At 29.4% G+C, this 19,199-nt stretch overlaps 1 protein-coding gene across 9 annotated transcripts in view; it reads right to left on the bottom strand.

Annotated features, from left to right (window-relative positions):
- The window catches only part of tkv (serine/threonine receptor kinase thickveins), a 723,071-nt gene that overhangs the window by 5,550 nt on the left and 698,322 nt on the right, over positions 1-19,199 (bottom strand). For 8 of the 9 annotated variants that reach the window (XM_073970747.1, XM_073970748.1, XM_073970752.1 and 5 more), the window contains one exon: positions 27-214. In XM_073970747.1, coding sequence (XP_073826848.1) covers positions 27-214 — 188 coding nt within the window. Of the gene's footprint in view, positions 1-26; positions 215-307; positions 550-19,199 lie in introns of those variants that run through there. The other variant, XM_073970755.1, reaches the window with a different exon arrangement.

Here is a 19,199-nt window from a genome sequence, read left to right as displayed (position 1 = left end):
TTATGGGTAGAGTGAGTTGAACTTACCATAAGAAAACCACCACTCTCTTCGGGTGGCATGCAACCATATGTCCGTTCTTCTTCATAGGTGCCTGTGATTTCATCGTAAACTTCTTCAACTGCACTGAAACAGGATCCTCCGGGCCGGGTTTCGCATGTACCATTTATAATGTTGTTTGGGCAACTGCCATCACAGTAGCAGGTTAATGTGCGGGCTAAAATGAAAAGAAGAAGACAAAGGAAGGGAAATTAATACAAGATTAGAAGGAAAAGACTTATTCTAAAGAAAACAACCAAATTATCCCTACAAGGAAACATGTTATTGGCCAAAATGAGATGAAAATTTTAGCAACCCAATAAGTCCCGGTCCACATTGAAAAAAATCATAAAATTATGCTTCACTATATCGAGTTCCATAGTATAGTATTATCATGAAATGCTGTAGTGGGAAACTTGATCTAGAGTCGCATTATTTCATGATTTTTTTCAATGAAATCACAAAGATGCAAATTTTATTCAAGTCGTCTGTTGAATCAACGACAGCTAATTCAACAGCTGATCGTTATTATCATTAACTGATGGCAACATCATCAACCAAACACCCATAAAAACGAATGGCAACGACATTGTTGTCAAAGAAGAAAAGAATAAAGTAATAAATAACTGTAATAAATAACTGTCTGTAACTAATAAAATATTTAAGGTGTTTTATTCTAATATTAGCAAATTATATTTAAACATTATCCAAATAACCTAACAATTATATAAATAAAGAAATGATTACAACATTATCCAAAATGGTTGGAAATACTATAAAAGGAGTGAAAATTTGTCCTTGTTAGCGTAATATGCTGAAGCAATTGTAAAGTCCTCGGTACAAAAGCAGATGGCTTTCTTGCTTACTTTATTTCTGATAGAAAACTACCAAGGCCTTAAATTTTTTTCTGGGCAATTAAACGGTCTGGTTTCCATTTATCTTTGGGAAACAATTTATTCGTATAAAATATACATCCCCTTCGACACCATTTTACACCTAATATAGGACTCTTCTAACATTTCGTCATACAACGTCATAACTTCTTGTAATATATGACACCATAATGCTTCACACTTTATATTTCAGACGCTTGCTCGCTCAAGCATATTGTCATAAACTAAAGTTATTTATAATCTCCATACAAAAGGCCAACTTTTCATTTGCACAACTAAATGGGTAATACCTTTTGATTTCTTATCTAAACACTTGCCGCCGTCGAGTTGTTTGATGTTTCTACCGGCTATCCGACAATTACTCTGCACATAATTATTGGTAGCTAATAGAGAGTGTTCCAAAAACACTTTTAATTAGATGAGATTACAACCTGTGCTGTAAACAATAATTAAATTTAAAAGCTCCTCTTTTTCATTTTGAAAGGGAATTTCCTCTTTCATTTCCTCCATTATAATAATAACATATGAGCATGGACAGAGTCAGTCGGCCAACATCGATGGATGGACAATGAAAATGTGGTAAACAACAACAACGACAATGTATTAATGGAGACAATAACTTTATGTTGCTACTGTTTGTTTTTTTTTTGTGAATGTGACGAGGAAGATATTGAAAAGGAAGGGAGTAGACATTAGTTATTCCATGTGGAAAACATGTTTAAGTAATGTAAAGAAAACTGAGGGGAAAGGGGAAAACAAACATAGTTGGTTGTCTGGCCGCCTGATCATAAAAATATGAATTTTATTAATTGGAACAACAACAACAAATAGCAAGAAAATTCGAAATATTGGGAATTTGGTAAGAAGAAGAGCATGAGAGGGAGGAATAATAAGGTGAGAAATGTTTCTTAATTAATTTCACCCAAATAGCTTTAGCTATATTTATTTTCTATAGAAAAAGTTAGCTGAATTGTTTTTATAGAAAAAGTTAGCTGAATTGAGTTCTTCTATACAAAAAGTTAGCTGAATTGAGTTTTTCTATAGAAAAAGATAGTGGAATTGAGTTCTTCTAAGAAAAGGTTAGCTGAATTGAGTTTTTCTGTAGAAAAATTAGCTGATATGAGTTTTTCTACAGAAAATTTTTGCCTAATTGAGTTTTTCTATAGAAAAAGTTAGCTGAATTGATTTTTTTCTTAGCTGAATTGAGTTTTTCTTAGAAAAAGTTCGCTGAATAGACTTTTTGTATAGAAACAGTTCGCTGAATAGACTGTTTCATTAGAGTTGATTTTTCTATAGAAAAAATTTAGCTGAATTGAGTTTTTCTATAGAAAAAGATAGTGGAATTGAGATCTTCTAAGAAAAGGTTAGCTGAATTGAGTTTTTCTGTAGAAAAATTAGCTGATATGAGTTTTTCTACAGAAAATTTTTGCCTAATTGAGTTTTTCTATAGAAAAAGTTAGCTGAATTGATTTTTTCTTAGCTGAATTGAGTTTTTCTTAGAAAAAGTTCGCTGAATAGACTTTTTGTATAGAAACAGTTCGTTGAATAGACTGTTTCATTAGAGTTGAATTTTCTATAGAAAAAATTTAGCTGAATTGAGTTTTTCTATAGAAAAAGATAGTGAAATTGAGATCTTCTAAGAAAAGGTTAGCTGAATTGAGTTTTTCTGTAGAAAAATTAGCTGATATGAGTTTTTCTACAGAAAATTTTTGCCTAATTGAGTTTTTCTATAGAAAAAGTTAGCTGAATTGATTTTTTTCTTAGCTGAATTGAGTTTTTCTTAGAAAAAGTTCGCTGAATAGACTTTTTGTATAGAAACAGTTCGCTGAATAGACTGTTTCATTAGAGTTGATTTTTCTATAGAAAAATGTTAGCTGAATTGAGTTCTTCTATACAAAAAGTTAGCTGAATTCAGTTTTTCTATAGAAAAAGATAGTGGAATTGAGTTCTTCTAAGAAAAGGTTAGCTAAATTGAGTTTTTCTGTAGAAAAAATTAGCTGATATGAGTTTTTCTACAGAAAATTTTTGCCTAATTGAGTTTTTCTATAGAAAAAGTTAGCTGAATTGATTTTTTTCTTAGCTGAATTGAGTTTTTCTTAGAAAAAGTTCGCTGAATAGACATATTGTATAGAATCAGTTCGCTGAATAGACTGTTTCATTAGAGTTGAATTTTCTATAGAAAAAAGTTAGCTGAATTGAGATCTTCTATAGAAAAGTTATCTGATTTGAGTTTTTCTATTAAAAAAAAGTTAGAATTAATTTTTTGTGTAGAAAAAATTAACTGAAATTATTTTGTCCATCGAAAAAGATTGCTGAATTGAGTTTTTCTATACAAGAAGTTAGCTGAATTGAGATTTTCTAAAGAAAAAAGTAAGCTGAATTGAGTTTTTCTATAGGAAAAGTTAGCTGATTAGATTTTTTCTACAGAAAATGTTACTTGAATTGAGTTTTTCTTAGAAAAAATTTGCTGAATAGATGTTTTCATTAGAAAAAAATCGCTGAATTGACTTTTTCATTAGAAAAAGTTCGCTGAAATTACTTTTTCTATAGAAAAGTCCTCTGAAGTGACATTTTCCATAGAAAAGCATATATAAAATTACTTTTTCTATTGAAAAAGTTTGCTGAATTGACATTTTCTGTAGAAACAAGTTGATGAATTAAAATTTATATAGAAAAGTTAGCAAAATTGAATTTTCTATGGAAATAGTTGGCATAATTGAGTTTTATTATAGAAAAAGTTTGCTGAATTGAGTTTTTAATAGAAAAAGTAAACTGAATTTGTTTTTAGAAACTATTAGCTGAATCCAATTTTCTATAGAAAAAGTTGGTGAATTGAATTTTTCTTTAACAAAAGTTGAATGAATTAAAATTTTCTATAGAAACGTTGGCTGAATTGACTTTTTTATAGGACAACTTGGCTGAATTGACTTTTTCGATAGAAATAGTTAGCTGAATTGTGGTTTTCGAAAAAAAGGTGACTGAATTGACATTTTCTATAGAAACATATAGCTGAATAGACTTTGTATATAGAAAAAGTTGGCTGAATAGGTTATTTCTTAAGAAAAAGTTAGCTAAAGTGATGTCTTCTTTAGAAAAAGTTGGCTGAAATGGTTTTTTTTTCTATAGAAAAATTTGTATGAAATGAATGTTTTAAAGGAAAAGTTGGCTGAATATAGTTTTTCTATATAAATTTGCCTGAATTAACTTTTTTCAATAGAAAAATTTGCTAAATTTGCTTTTATTTTAGAAAATGTTAGCTGAATTCAATTTCCTATAGAAAAAGTTGGCTACATGGCAAAATTTATTTTTTTATTGAAAAAGTTGGTAAAAAGACTTTTTCTTTAAAATTGATTTTTTAGCCGAATTAGATTTTTCGAAGGAAAAGGTAGCTGAATTGATTTTTTCTTTAGAAAAAGTTGTATGAATTGGCTTTTTCTTAACAAAAAGTTGTATGAAAGGAATTTTTCTATAGAAAAATTTGGCTGAATTGCCTTTTTGCAACGAAAGGTTGGCTGAATTGATTTTTCTTTAGCAAAATATGGCTGAATTCACTTATTCTATAGAAAAAGTTAGCTAAATTAGTTTTTTCTATAGAAAAAAGTTAGCTGAATTGACTTTTTCCATAGAAAAAGTTAGCTGAATTGACTTTTTCCATATACAAAGTTAGCTGAATCGACTTTTTCCGAAAGAAAAGGTAACTTAAATAATTTTTCCTATGGAAAAAATATCTGAAATGATTTTTTTCTATAGTAAAAGTTAGCTGGTTTTCACTTTTTTATATAAAAAGTTAGCTGAATTGGCTTTTTCTTTAAAAAATGTTTTTGCATAGAAAAGTTGGCCGAATTGATTTTTTCTATAGAATAAGTTGACTGGATAGCCGTTTTCAAAAGAAAAATTTGGCTGATTTTTTCCTATAGAAGAACTGGTCTGAATTGACTTTTCTATAGAAAAAGTTGGATGAATTGATATCTTTAATAGAAAACATTGGCTAAATTAATTGTTCTATAGAAAAGGTTCGCTAAATTTTTTCTTTATAGAAAAAGGTGTCTGTATTGGCTTCTTTACAGAATTAGTTGGCTGAATTGCCTTTTCTATGTAATAAATGGGCTAATCGACTTTTGCGTATTTTTTTCTATAAAAAAAGCTGGCTGAATTGAATTTTCTATAGGAAATATAGCTGGAATATAGGAATAATAGCTGAACATTTTCAATAGAAAAATTGGCTGAATTGATTATTTCCAAACAAAATGTTGGCTGAATTGATTTTTTCAATAGAAAAAGGTTAGCTGAATGGACTTTTACGAAAGAAAAGGTAGCCGAATTGTGTTTTTTCTACGGGAAATGTTGGCTGAATTATCTTTTTCTATAGAAAAAAAGTAGGCTGAATTCTGTTTTTCTATAGAAAAACTTATCTGATTTGCCTTGTTCTATAAAAGTTGGGTTTGTAGCCTCTTTCTATGGAAAAAGTCAGCTTTTTTCCATAGAAAATGTCAGTAGAATTGTTTTCTAGAAAATGTTTGCTGAATTTCTCTAGAAAATGTTTGCTGAATTGACCTTTTCTATTCAAATAGTTTGCTGAATTGACTTTTTATATTGAAATAGTTCGTTGAATTGATTTTTCTACGGAAGTAGTTGACTGAATTGACTATTTTTATTGAAAAAGTTCGCTGAATTGATTTTTTTCTATAGAAATAACTCGCTGAATTGACTTTCTCTAGAAAAGAGTTCGCTAATTTGACGTTTTCTGTACAAATAGTTTGCTGAATTAATTTTTTCTTTAGAAAAAAGTTCGCTGAATTGCATTTTTGTATAGAAATACTTTAATGAATTAATTTTTCTATAGAAATCATTCGCTGAAGTGAATTTTTCTACAGATAGCTCGGTGAATTGATTTTTCCATATATAAATAGTTCGCTGAATTGACTTTTTCTTTAGAAAAAGTTAGCTCAAGTGTCATTTTGTATAGAAAAAAGTTAACTCGCTTTCATTCGATAGAAAAAGTTAGCTGAATTGATATTGTTTTATAGATAAAGAAAGCTGAAAAGACTTTTTTATAGAAAAATTTTGCTGAATTGTTTTTAACAAAATTCCCATACTACCCCTTTTAAATTATTAACAGACATTCCTTAAAAGCATAACTTTTCATCCACACACAGACAAAAGAAAAAAACACATTGTAGTTTTAAGCGTTTTTTTGCGTTTCCCTTATTAATTCATTTTGGCATGATCATGATGATCAAAATGATGCTGGCGGCGGCGGCAGTGGTTGGTGTTAGGCAGCAAACTGCCTCCGAATTGTGTAAAACAACGGAAAAAAGCACGCATCAAACGCATAAAAATGTGTTATACTAAATATGGAACGGCAACATTTCTGGGTCCCAGTGGTATACAACAACAACAAGTTGAGGAGGCGACAGTAATGTCCAGCCAGGCAAGGCAGGCAATCAGCCACAGGAGGAGCAGCATGTAGTGTCAGAGTCTTGCAGTGAATCTTCTGGTCATCTTCATCATGATCATCGTCATGTTGTAGTAAACGGCTGCAAAAGTGCCGTTCTTGTTATTGTTGTTATTATTGATCAATTGAAACTAAACAACAACAATATGAAGAAGACAAAAAGAAAGCAAGAGGCTCCAAATTGGCGCCGGCTGCGCCGGTGCATGCTTTAGAAGAAGAAAGAAAAAACAACGATGGCCCATACTCCTCATTCACTTACTATTCCGCACTTGCTTTGCTGGCTGACTGGCTGGTTGACCGATCCAAAGGCACAAATATCATAAATGAAATTTGTTTTATATGGAAGGAGGGGGACTTAGAGAGCGAGAGAATGTACAGGGGGGTAAATAACAAACAGAGGAGGTTATATCGTTTTATTATAGAGCCACCATAAGTTCTTAATGCAGTTCGACACAGTTTTATTTGATAGGTTGGTGCTGTTGTTGTTTTTTTAATAATTCCATATCAAAATGTTTTGTGTGTTCCCCAAAGTCCCCCTGCCTCGTCAGCCATCAGCCTTTTGGTCTTATATCATAAAAAATATTTATTTTTATGTTTTTAATATTTTTGTGCGGAATTTTTGGGTTTTTTTTTCTTTGTTTTGGGGTTTTTTATTTAGAAATTTTTATTTGAAGACGATGATGTTATTTTGGTTTGTGATTTTGCCAAAATCATATATTTTTCTTACGTTTTGATGTGGCGGGCGGCGTTGTTGCTGTTATTGTCATTTTTTTTTGGTCAGCTCCTATTAAGAAAAATGTTTTTAAAGAAATTTATGTCGGCAGACATTTAGTCAGGCTGTTGCTGCCGCTGCCACAGACGTTGCTTAATTGGCTTTAGAATACTTTTCTAAAGAAATTTAATTTATAAAATTATGTCGGAATTGTCTATATGCAGAAAAAGTTGGTTGATTTGAATTTTCCCAGAGAAAAGTTGGATAAATTAACAGAAGTTAGCTGAATTGACTGCTGCTATAGGCTAAGTTGCTGAATTGTCTTAATCAATGGAAAATGTTGGCTGAATTGAACGGAAAAATTTGGCTGAATTAACATTTTCCTCGGAAAAAGTTAGCTGAATTGAATTAACTTGATCTTTTTCTAAGCAGAAGTTCGCTCAATAAATCTTTTATATTATCGGCATTGCTTACAAATGAACATTAATTTCTCAGCAAATGCCGACTTCCTTTATAACCGAAACGTTTTCACCTCGCAACGTCTTTGTGTAATATTGCATTAATTTATACCTTCCCTGATGGCATTTTCACCTCCTCCACATTTCCTTTCATATACACTGGTACACACCCAAAAATTTTGCTGACTTTCCTATGCGGCATTTGCATCAGAGTCTTTGATTGCACTGCAGTTGATATTCAATAAGCTAATAAGTCACTATTCGAAACACAAAAAAATCTCTATTAGCTTGTAATCGCAGCAATTAATTACCGGATGCTGTAGTTGTTTTGGGTTTCCATGTCCGTCGTGTTTGTGTTGTTCAGTCATTTACGAAAAATAGCTGATAATTGTATTAGCGATGCATAATTTTTAATTGTTTCAACAGCAACAACAACAACAAAATCGAAACACAAACAACGTTTTCTAAACAACAATAACACACAATTCGGGCTACCCCGTAAACATTTTTGGGTAAAAAAGAAAACCAAATTAAAAATCTTTCTGAATTTTTTATAGAAAAAAGTGATCGAATTAGTTTTTTTTCTATAGAGAAAAAGTTTTTTTCTATAGAGAAACATTTTTTTCTATATAGAAAACCCCAATTCAGCCAGGGTTTTCTATAGAAACAAGGTGGTGTCTGAAGTTAGTTTGCTGTACTGACTTTTTGCATAGAGAAGGTTGGCTGAATTAACTTTTTCGAAAGAAAAAGTTGCCTGAATTGATTTTTTTCAACAAGAAAAGTTCGCTGAATTGACTTCTTCCATAGAAAAAGTTAGCTGAATTAACCTTTTCAATAGAAAAGCGGTGGCTGAATTAACTTCTTCTATGGAAAAGTTAGCTGAATCGATTTATTCTATAGAGAATGTTAACTGAATTGAATAGTTTTTTTTTATCAGGAAAAGTTCGCTGAATTGACTTTTTCCATAGAAAAAGTTGGCTGAATAAAAAAACGGCGACTAAATGAACTTCTTCTATGGAAAAAGTTAGCTGAATCTATTTTTTCCATAGTCAATGTTAACTAAGTTGGCTTTTTCTGTAGAAAATGTTAGCTGAATTGAATAGAAAAAGTTGGCTGAATTGTTTTTTGCAATAGAAAAAGTTGGCTGAATTGGCTTTTCCAATAGAAAAACTTGGTTGAATTGACTTTTTCTTTAGAAAAACATAGCTGAATTGACTTTTTCTTTAGAAAAACTTAGCTGAATTCACTTTTTCTATAAAAAATGAACTAATTTGACTTTTCTATAGAAAAAAGTTCGCTGAATTGATTTTTCTAAAGAAAAATTACTTTGTCTATAGCAGAAGTTTGCTAAATTGTTTATTTAATAGAAAAACGTTAGCAAAATTGGCATTTTACATAGAAAAATTTGGTTTAATTGACGTTCTCTATAGAAAAGATTGGCTGAATAGACTTTTGCTATAGGAAAAGTTGACTCAATTGATTTTTTTTTTCTATAGAAAATATTAACTAAGTTGACTTTTTCTCTAGAAAAAGTTAGCCGAATTGACATATTCAATAGAATAAGTTGGCTGAATTGATTTTTGCAATAGAAAAAGTTGGCTGAACTGGCTATTCCAATAGAAAAAGTTGGTTGAATTGACTTTTTCTTTAGAAAAACTTAGCTGAACTGACTTTTTCTTTAGAAAAACTTAGCGGAATTCACTTTTTCTATGTAAAAAATTGAAATGTTTTGACTTTTGACTATAGAAAAAATTCGCTGAATAGAGTTTTCTAATGAAAAATTACTTTGTCTATAGCAGAAGTTAGCTAAATTGGCTTATTTAATGGAAAAAGTTAGCTGAATAGACATTTTACTTAAAAAAAATTGGCTTAATTGACGTCTTCTATCGAACAAATTGGATTTTAGATTTAGCTAAATTGACTTATTTAATAGACAAATTCAGCTGAATTGACATTTTACATAGAAAAATTTGGCTTAATTGACGTTTTCTATAGAAAAATTGGCTGAATAGACTTTTGCTGTAGAAAAAGTTTACTCAATTAATTGTTTTCTTTAGAAAAGTTGGCTAAATTGATTTTTTCTATAGAAAGTGTTAACTAAGTTGTCTTTTTCTGTAGAAAATGTTAGCTGAATTGACATATTCAATAGAATAAGTTGGCTGAATTGATTTTTGTAATAGAAAAAGTTGGCTGAATTGTCTATTCTAATAGAAAAAGTTGGTTGAATTGGCTATTCCAATAGAAAAAGTTGGTTGAATTGAGTTTTGCTTTAGAAAAACTTAGCTGAATTCAAAAACTTAGGTGAATTCAATTTTTCTATAGGAAAAAATTGAACTGATTTGACTTTTCTATAGAAAAAGATCGCTGAATTGTTTTTTTCTAAAGAAAACATACTCTGTCTATTGCAGATTTAGCTAAATTGACTTATTTAATAGACAAATTCAGCTGAATTGACATTTTACATAGAAAAATTTGGCTTAATTGACGTTTTCTATAGAAAAATTGGCTGAATAGACTTTTGCTGTAGAAAAAGTTTACTCAATTAATTGTTTTCTTTAGAAAAGTTGGCTAAATTGATTTTTTCTATAGAAAGTGTTAACTAAGTTGTCTTTTTCTGTAGAAAATGTTAGCTGAATTGACATATTCAATAGAATAAGTTGGCTGAATTGATTTTTGTAATAGAAAAAGTTGGCTGAATTGTCTATTCTAATAGAAAAAGTTGGTTGAATTGGCTATTCCAATAGAAAAAGTTGGTTGAATTGAGTTTTGCTTTAGAAAAACTTAGCTGAATTCACTTTTTCTATAGAAAAAAAATTAACTGATTTGACTTTTCTATAGAAAAAGTTTGCTGAACTCTTTTTTCTAAAGAAAATTTACTTTGTCTATAGCAGAAATTAGCTAAATTGTCTTATTTAATAAAAAAGGTTACCTGAATTGGCATTTTACATAGAAACATTTGCGTTAATTGAAGTTTTCTATAGAAAAAATAGACTTTTGCTGTAGAAAAAGTTTACTCAATTAATTGTTTTCTTTAGAAAAGTTGACTAAATTGATTTTTTCTATAGAAAGTGTTAACTAAGTTGTCTTTTTCTGTAGAAAAAGTTAGCTGAATTGAAATATACAATAGAAAAAGTTGGCTGAATTGATTTTTGCTATAGAAAAAGTTGGCTGAATTGGCTATTCTAATAGAAAAAGTTGGTTGAATTGACTTTTTCATTAGAAAAACTTAGCTGAATTGACTTTTTCTGTAGAAAAACTTAGCTGAATTCATTTTTCTATAGAAAAAATTAACTGATTTGACTTTTCTATAAAAAAAGTTCGCTGAATTGATTTTTCTAAAGAAAAATTACTTTTTCTACAGCAGAAGTTATCTCAATTGTCTTATTTAATAGAAATAGTTAGCTGAATTGGCATTTTACATAGGAAACTTTGGCTTAATTCACGTTTTCTATAGAAAAGTTGGCTGAATTGGCTATTCCAATAAAAAAGTTGGTTAAATTGACTTTTTCTATAGAAAAAAATTGAACTGATTTGACTTTTCTATAGAAAAAGTTCGCTGAATTGTTTTTTCTAAAGAAAAATTACTTTTTCTATAGCAGAAGATATCTCATTTGTTTTATTTAATAGAAAAAGTTAGCTGAATTGGCATTTTACATTGAAAAATTTTACTTAATTGACGTTTTCTATAGAAAAAATGGCTGAACAGACTTTTGCTGTAGAAAAAGTTGACTCAATTTATTTTTTTCTTTAGAAAAGTTGGCTAAATTGATTTTTTCTATAGAAAATGTTAACTGAATTAACTTCTTCTATGGAAAAAGTTAGCTGAATTGACATATTCAATAGAAAAAGTTGGCTGAATTGTTTTTTGCAATAGAAAAAGTTTGCTGAATTGGCTATTCCAATGGAAAAAGTTGGTTGAATTGGTTTTTTCTTTAGAAAAACTTAGCTGAATTGACTTTTTCTTTAGAAAAACTTAGCTGAATACACTTGTTCTATAAAAAAATTGAACTGATATGACTTTTTCATAGAAAAAGTTCGATGAATTAAATTTGTCTATAAAAAAATTTAATTTTCTATAGAAAATATTGCTGAATTTATTTCTCCATAGAAAAAGTTGGCTGAATTGACTTTTTCTATAGGAAAACCGTGGCTGAGTTGAGTTTTTCTATAAAAAAAGGTGGCCCAATTAACTTCTTCTATAGAAAAAGTTAGCTGAATTGAATTTTCCTATAGAAAAGCTAAACTGAGTTAACTTTTTCTTTAAACAATGTTGGCTGAATTGACATATTCATTAGAAAAAGTTGGCTGAATTGATTTTTGCAATAGAAAAAGTTGGGTGAATTGCTATTTCCAATAGAAAAAAAGTAGATTGAATTGACTTTTTCTTTAGAAAAACTTAGCTGAAATCACTTTTTCTTTAGAAATACATAGCTGAATACACCCGTTCTATAGAAAAATTGAACTGATTTGACTTTTCTATAGAAAATGTTCGCTGAATTGACTTTTTCAATAAAAAAAGTTTGCTGAATTGTTATTTTAAATATAAAAAGTTTGCTGAATTCACATTTTCTATAGGAAAAATGTCTCAATAGACTATTGCTATATAAAAATTTGACTCAATTGATTTTTTGTTTAGAAAAGTTGGAATTGACCTCTTCTACAAAAACATTTGGCTGAATTGACTATTTCTTTGGAAAAGGTTTGCTAAATTGACTTCGTATATAAAAAAGTTTTGCCGTATTTTATTTTCTATTGAAAAAGTTGGCTGAATTTAGTTGTTCTATGGTTTATGGGAAATGTTGGCTGAATTGTCTTTCTCAATAGAAAAAGTTGACTATTGAGTTTTTCTATATAAAAAGTTTTCTGAATTTATTTGGATTTGAATTGGTTTTTTCTATAGAGAAAAATGGCTGAATTGACTTTTTCTATAGAACGAGTTAGCTGAATTGACTTTTTCTATAGAAAAAGTTAGCTGAATTGACTTTTTCTATAGAAAAAGTTAGCTGAATTGACGTTTTCTATAGAAAAAGTTAGCTGAATTGACTTTTTCTATAGAAAAAGTTAGCTGAATTGTCTTCTTCTATGCAAAAAAGTTAACTGAATTGACTTCTTCCATACAAAAAGTTAATTGAATTAAATTTTTCTATAGAACAAGTAAGGTGAATAAAATGTTTTGCTGGAAAAGTTATAGTAAAAGTTGGCTGAATTGACTTGTTTATAGCAAAGTTACCTGAGTTTATTTTTTGAATAGAAAAAGTTGGCAGAATTGACTTTTTGAATAGAAAAAGTTGGCGAAATTGATTTTCTATAGAAAAAGTTTGCTGAATTAACATTTTTTTAGAAAAAGTTAGCTGAATTGACTTTTGGAATATAAAATGTTGGCAAAATTGACTTGTTCCATTTAAAAGCTGGCTGAATTGACCTGTGTTTTCTATAGAAAAAGGTGTCTGAATTTACTTTTTTTATGGTCTATGGAAAATTTAGGCTGAATTGACTTTTCAATAGAAAAAGTTGACTATTGAGTCTTTCTATATAAAAGGTTGTCTGAATTTATTTGGATTGAAATTAAATTGGTTTTTCTATAGAGAAAAATGGCTGAGTCGATTTTTTCTATAGAAAAAGTTGTCTGAATTGATTTTTCCTATAGAAAAAGGTTTGCTGAATTAAATGTTTCTAAAAGAAAATTTTCTGAATTGGCTTTTTCTATAACAATTTTTGCAGAAAAAGTTTGCTGAATTAACTTTTCCTATAGAAAAAAGTTTGCTGAATTAACTTTGTGATAGAAAAAGTTTGCTGAATTGAGTTTTTCTATGGAGGAAAGTTTGCTGAATTGACTTCTTCTATGGAAAAAGTAGGCTGAATTGACTTTTTCTATAGAAAAAGTTAGCTGAACAAACTTTTTTTATAGAAAAGTTAGCTGAATTGATTTTTTGAATAGAACAAGTTGGCTGAATTGCATTTTTCTATAGAAACAGTTAACTGAATTGCATTTTTCTGTAGAAACAGTTAACTGAATTGAATTTTTTAATAAAAAAGGAAGCTGAATTGGCTTTTCTATGGAAGTATTTTGCAAAATTTACGTTTCCCAACATTACGTTATAGAAAAAGTTGGCTGAATTGCATTTTTCTGTAGAAACAGTTAGCTGAATTGAATTTTTTAATAAAAAAGGAAGCTGAATTGGCTTTTCTATGGAAATATTTTGCAAAATTTACGTTTCCCAACATTTACGTTATGGAGAAAAGTTTTTCAATTGACTTCTTCTATGGAAAAAGTTGGCTGAATTGACTTTTTCTATAGAAAAAGTTGGCTGAACAAACTTTTTTTTATTGAAAAGTTAGCTGAATTGATTTTTTGAATATAACAAGTTGGCTGAATTGCATTTTTCTATAGAAAAATTTGACTGAATTGCATTTTTCTGTAGAAACAGCTAGCTGAATTGACTTTTTAATACAAAAAGTTAGCTGAATTGGCTTTTCTATGGAAATATTTTGCAAAATTTAAGTTTCCCAAAGGAAAAGTGTTCTGAATTAACATATTCTATAGAAAATATTTGAAATTTATGCAAAAACTTTTCTAAATTTACTTCTTCTATAAAAATGTTGCTGAATTGTTATAGCAAATATTTGTCGATTTAATGAAAAAACCACAACTTTTTTACTGAAGTAATATTTTCTATTAATACATTTATTGAAATTAATTTTTATACAATGTATATATTTGTGCATATGAATTTAAACGATTTTTATCGCATACATGTTTGTTAATTCATTTGTCCTTGATAGTGAAGACCGTGATTATAAAAATGTTATATTCAGTGGAAATTAGTCACTTACTATCTATCCAATATCTTGATGTTGTTTATTAGCAGGTGTTGTTGTTTTTTGTTTTCTTTCTAAAAAGTTACAACACCTCCTATATCAGGAAAAATGCCTAAAATTGTCTTTTCCATTTCAAAAAAATCAAAAAAAAATTTTGATACTACATCAATGATTTTTGGTACATAGATTAAGAAAAAAATCTGCATTCCAAATCTGTTTTCGTTACTAACTTTGATCGTTGCGCGCAAAAGATATGACCGTTTTAATTATGATAATAAGAAAAAATTCTAAAAAAATCGCGGCTTAATATAGTTAGCTATTATATCCTATTATCGTTAACTGAATTCGCACCCTTTGCGATGATGCAAAAAATAATCGCAAAGTCTCAATGGATTCGCGAAAAATCAAATTTGTTAAAAAATTTCACGTATTTACAAACATATTTTTGAAAAAATAGCGCTCATAGTTACGAAAAATATATAAAAAAATTATAACAGCATCCAGACATTTTGAGGAATAAAATGTAACCTAAGTTGTGAAAGTTGGAGCTATAGTATTCACGTTATTTGCAAAAATACGAAGAAAATATTACGAAAAAATTAAAATCATATTATTCTAATTTTATTTTTTTATGGTTTTATAGGAAAAGTTGGAGAAAAAATGTTTGAGGTCTTCGGCATTTTCGTCAAAATTTCACGCAATAATGATGATATTCCGTTGTAACACATTTTTCGCTTATAGTTTTCCTATTGGATAATATTATGAGAACCTTATATTAAATCACAAGGAATGTCAATTGTGGCATAACGTTAAAATAATGTTATATTGAATATTACAACATTTGAGACGCATATAAACCGCGTAATTATGAAAATGACATGATGCGCATCCGATTTTCCAACACAGCCAATCAATCCCTTTTATTTGATGTACAGTTTGTCAAATTCTATTTGGCGGCCACGATGTAGCATCTGCTGCATTTAAGGGTGCAAAATACAGTAAAATGGTCATAATTTCCGCGAAGTTCATTTACATTTTATGCGCATCCGATTTCAATAATCGCCATTAAAAAAAACATCCTTCTATACCGTTTCAATGCGATCCATCAAGAACCGTGGATGTAGCATCGCACTTAATTTTTAGAAAAAATCTATTATATCTCTGGATCAGCGATAGTTTTGAAATCTCTGTTTTCGCGCAGTTTAAACACGCGTATCGATCTATTTATTTAAGTAGAACTGACACATCCAAAACGCGTTTTAATATGCGATATTTTCAAAATAATTTTTTGCAAATTTTCGAAATTTGAGGGGTATCATATCCGCCGATCTAGTGGGTGGATTTTTACGCGTCGTGGCTTGTTAGATTAAGAACGTAAAAAAACTAAATTTACGCGGGTTTCCACGGAAATCCAATGACGTTTGTAAATTTTAAACCAAAAAAATAGGTTTTTGAGAAAAATTTACGCACAAAAATTTCGTTTTTAGGCGCAGATTACTGTGATCCTGTGAGGGCTACACCCTCATGTTATACATTAAAAAATGCGAAATCGCGAGTACTACAATCCAATAATAAGCTTTTAGGGAAAACCTGCTGCGCGTCCCGATTAGAGCAAAAATTCAAAAAACCCCATTTTTCAGGTTTCAAAATGTCAGCATCCGTTTGAGGTAGATACAGTGGATATATTAAAAAATCATACATTAGAAACTTCAACTCTGAAGTGTGCTCTTTAACTCATCCTTTGAGCATTAAGCTCTACATTGTGTTGTAAAACCACTAATTGGAAAATAACATAATGAAACTCATTTATTTCAACGATTTTTTCCGATTTTTTTACATTAGTACGACCACAGCTTCCGCTCAAATTATTATTTTAAGAAACCCCTCGGTGAATCGGGCTAAAACAGTTTATTTTGCCGAAATGCGGTCAAAAGTTATGGTATAGTAAAACAGATCGCGAGTTACAATACCCCATACCTCAGTTTCAACTTAAGTTAATTTTCTACAAAAAGCTTGATATGTCAGCTAACAAAGAAAAATTGTGAGTCTTAGTATCTCTGTTCTTAAAATATACAAATTAATGCTAATTCGACATGAAAAAAATTAATCTTGATAAGCCCTTCTATGTATGAATATTTTAACAGCCGCCACATGTAGGAGATATGTCGTGAGTATAAAAAGCAAACATGAAAAATAATAATTATTATTATTAAATTAGATATTAATAAGATTTATCATATATGAAGATTTAAAGAGATAATAAATAACTTTAACAAGTCATTTCCTTCGTATTTTTACAATTGTTTAGAAATATGCAGTTCTTGTCCTTAAGATTTTTAGTGATCAAAATATTGGGTTGACATGTCCAGTATTTCCATGTCATTTAGAAATCCGAAAGCTAAACTTTATGAAATTGTCAATTAAAATTTCAATCAAATTTTCCAAAATCCTACCGAGGAATTCAAGTGCCTCCATAAACTGTAATTTTTCTCAATTTTTTTTAATATGATATCTGATAAATATTTATGAACAATTGGATGTGTACGTCCGCATAAAAAACTATTAACAACTAAGCAAACATTTACAATTGAATATTCATACGTTGTTGTTGTTGTTTTTTTTTTTGCTAACCATCGACAATTGATCCACTTCATCCATAGTCATGCTCCCTCTACACACCCCACCCATATCACAAAAGGCATCGATGAATGAATGACTGACTGACTGAATACATGAAAATATACGCAGCAGCAGTCAAAACAAAATATTTACTCAGAAATAAATAATACAGCGTAAATGAATGAAATGTAATTTTCATTATGAGAAACTTTTAAGAAAAAAAAAATTATTTTCACAACAATAATGATGATGATTATCGCCATGTAAACCACTCAATTACATGTAAACGATTTCAAATATATTAAGATTTTTGTGAAAAATTTGCACGCAACAATGCCTTTTGGCAGGAAACGAAAAATTATGAATAGTTTAGCTGCTGCTGCTGTTGCAACATTGTAAGCAAAACTATGTAAATGAATGAATGAAAATTATTTTGAAATATGGGTTAGTGATGCGAAATAAAAATTTAATATAAACTACAATGTGGGTGGGTGTTTTGGCATGGATATTGGCCAATTTTCGAATATACATGTTTGAAGAAGAAAAAAACTAAATTCGCGAAAAAAAGAGACTACATTCAATCAAAATTGGGGATTTTAGTGGAATTTCTAAATCAACATTTTTGTGCAAAGACATCTAGCAGCAAGTGTCATTCGCACCATTGCATGTTGCTGTTGTCTTTTTTACAACATTTTTTTTGCGGACAAACCGACATATATTACACACATTCGACAAACATATATATGTGATTTATTTCTATGATAATACCAAGTTTTGTCACAAAAATATTTAATATTAATTAATTGCCAATAAAATATTATTCCTCCGTACAACAGCAGGTAACAGCAGCAAGGAGCTGCAGCAAGCCATTCGTAGCTTAGGCAACATACCTATTGCAAATGTTAAATTCCCACGCTATAAAATACCGACCACCTCAGCCTGGGGTGTGAAATGTTTCTGGTTACAACAAACATGTAGCATGAACAATATTTTTTATCAGTTATATGACTTGAAAGCTACTATGCTACAACAACAACGATCATATACAATAAATAAATACCAAAAACTAAATTGTTGGAATTGTAAAAATAATCAATAGTTGAAAATATACAACATGTTTTTTGTGGTGTCAAATGTTCTTAATTAAATTTGATCGGAAACAAAAAATGTCGTATATCTTCTTTTGTTTATTTATGTTTAGCTTTAATTAAAAACAAAAGAGATTTTGGCGACCATAAAAGTGAACATAAAACTTTTCTATAGAACAAGTCAATTCCACTAACTTTTTCCATACAAAAAGGCATTTTAGTCAACTTTTTCAATAGAACAATGCAATTCAGCTCACTTTTTCTATAGAAGTTCGTCAACTTTTTCTGTAAAAATCTTAATTCAGCAAACTTTTCTTATAGAAAAAGTCAGCTTACTTTTTTATAGAAAATAGTCAATTCAGTCAACTTTTTCCATAGAAAAGGGCAATTCAGAACATTTTTTTCATAAAAAGGGTAACTCAGCCACCTTTTTCTATGGAAAAAGGCCATTCAGCCAATATATTGAATAGAAAAAGGGCGATTCAGACAACTTTTTCTACAGAAAAATTCAATTCCGCCACCTTTTTCTATATAAAACGTCAATTCAGCAAACTTTTTCTATAGGATAAGTCAATTCGGCTAACTTTTATATAGAAAAAAAGTAAATTCAGTCAACTTGTTCTATAGAAAAACACAACTAATCCATATTTTTCTAGGAAAAGGCAACTCAGCCATTTCATTTCAGAAAAAAGACACTTTAGCAAACTTGTTCCATAGAAAAACGCAATTCATCCAAATTTTTATTATGGAAATAGGTAACTCTGCCAATTTCTTTTACAGAAAAAGTTAATTCTGCTAACTTTTTCTATAGAACAAGTCAATTCAGCCAACTTTTTCTACATAAAAGGTTAATTCAGCAAACTTTTTCTATAGGATAAGTCAATTCAGCTAACGTTTATATAGAAAAAAGTAAAGCAAACCGCTTGTTCTATTGAATCCAACCTTTATCCAAAAAAAGGCAATTTAGAAAACTTTTTCCGTAGAAAAAGGCAATTCAGCCAAATTTTTCTATGGAACAAGTCAATTCAGTAAATTTTTTCCATAGAAAAAGGCAATTTAGGTAACTTTTTCCATAGAAAAAATCAACTCCGCCAAGTTTTTCTATATAAAAGGTTAATT

Source organism: Musca autumnalis, unplaced genomic scaffold (genome assembly GCF_047663935.1).
Source record: "Musca autumnalis isolate F117 unplaced genomic scaffold, ASM4766393v1 scaffold_2, whole genome shotgun sequence".
Taxonomy (NCBI): Eukaryota; Metazoa; Arthropoda; class Insecta; order Diptera; family Muscidae; genus Musca; species Musca autumnalis.
This window is presented reverse-complemented; position numbering and strand designations above follow the sequence as displayed.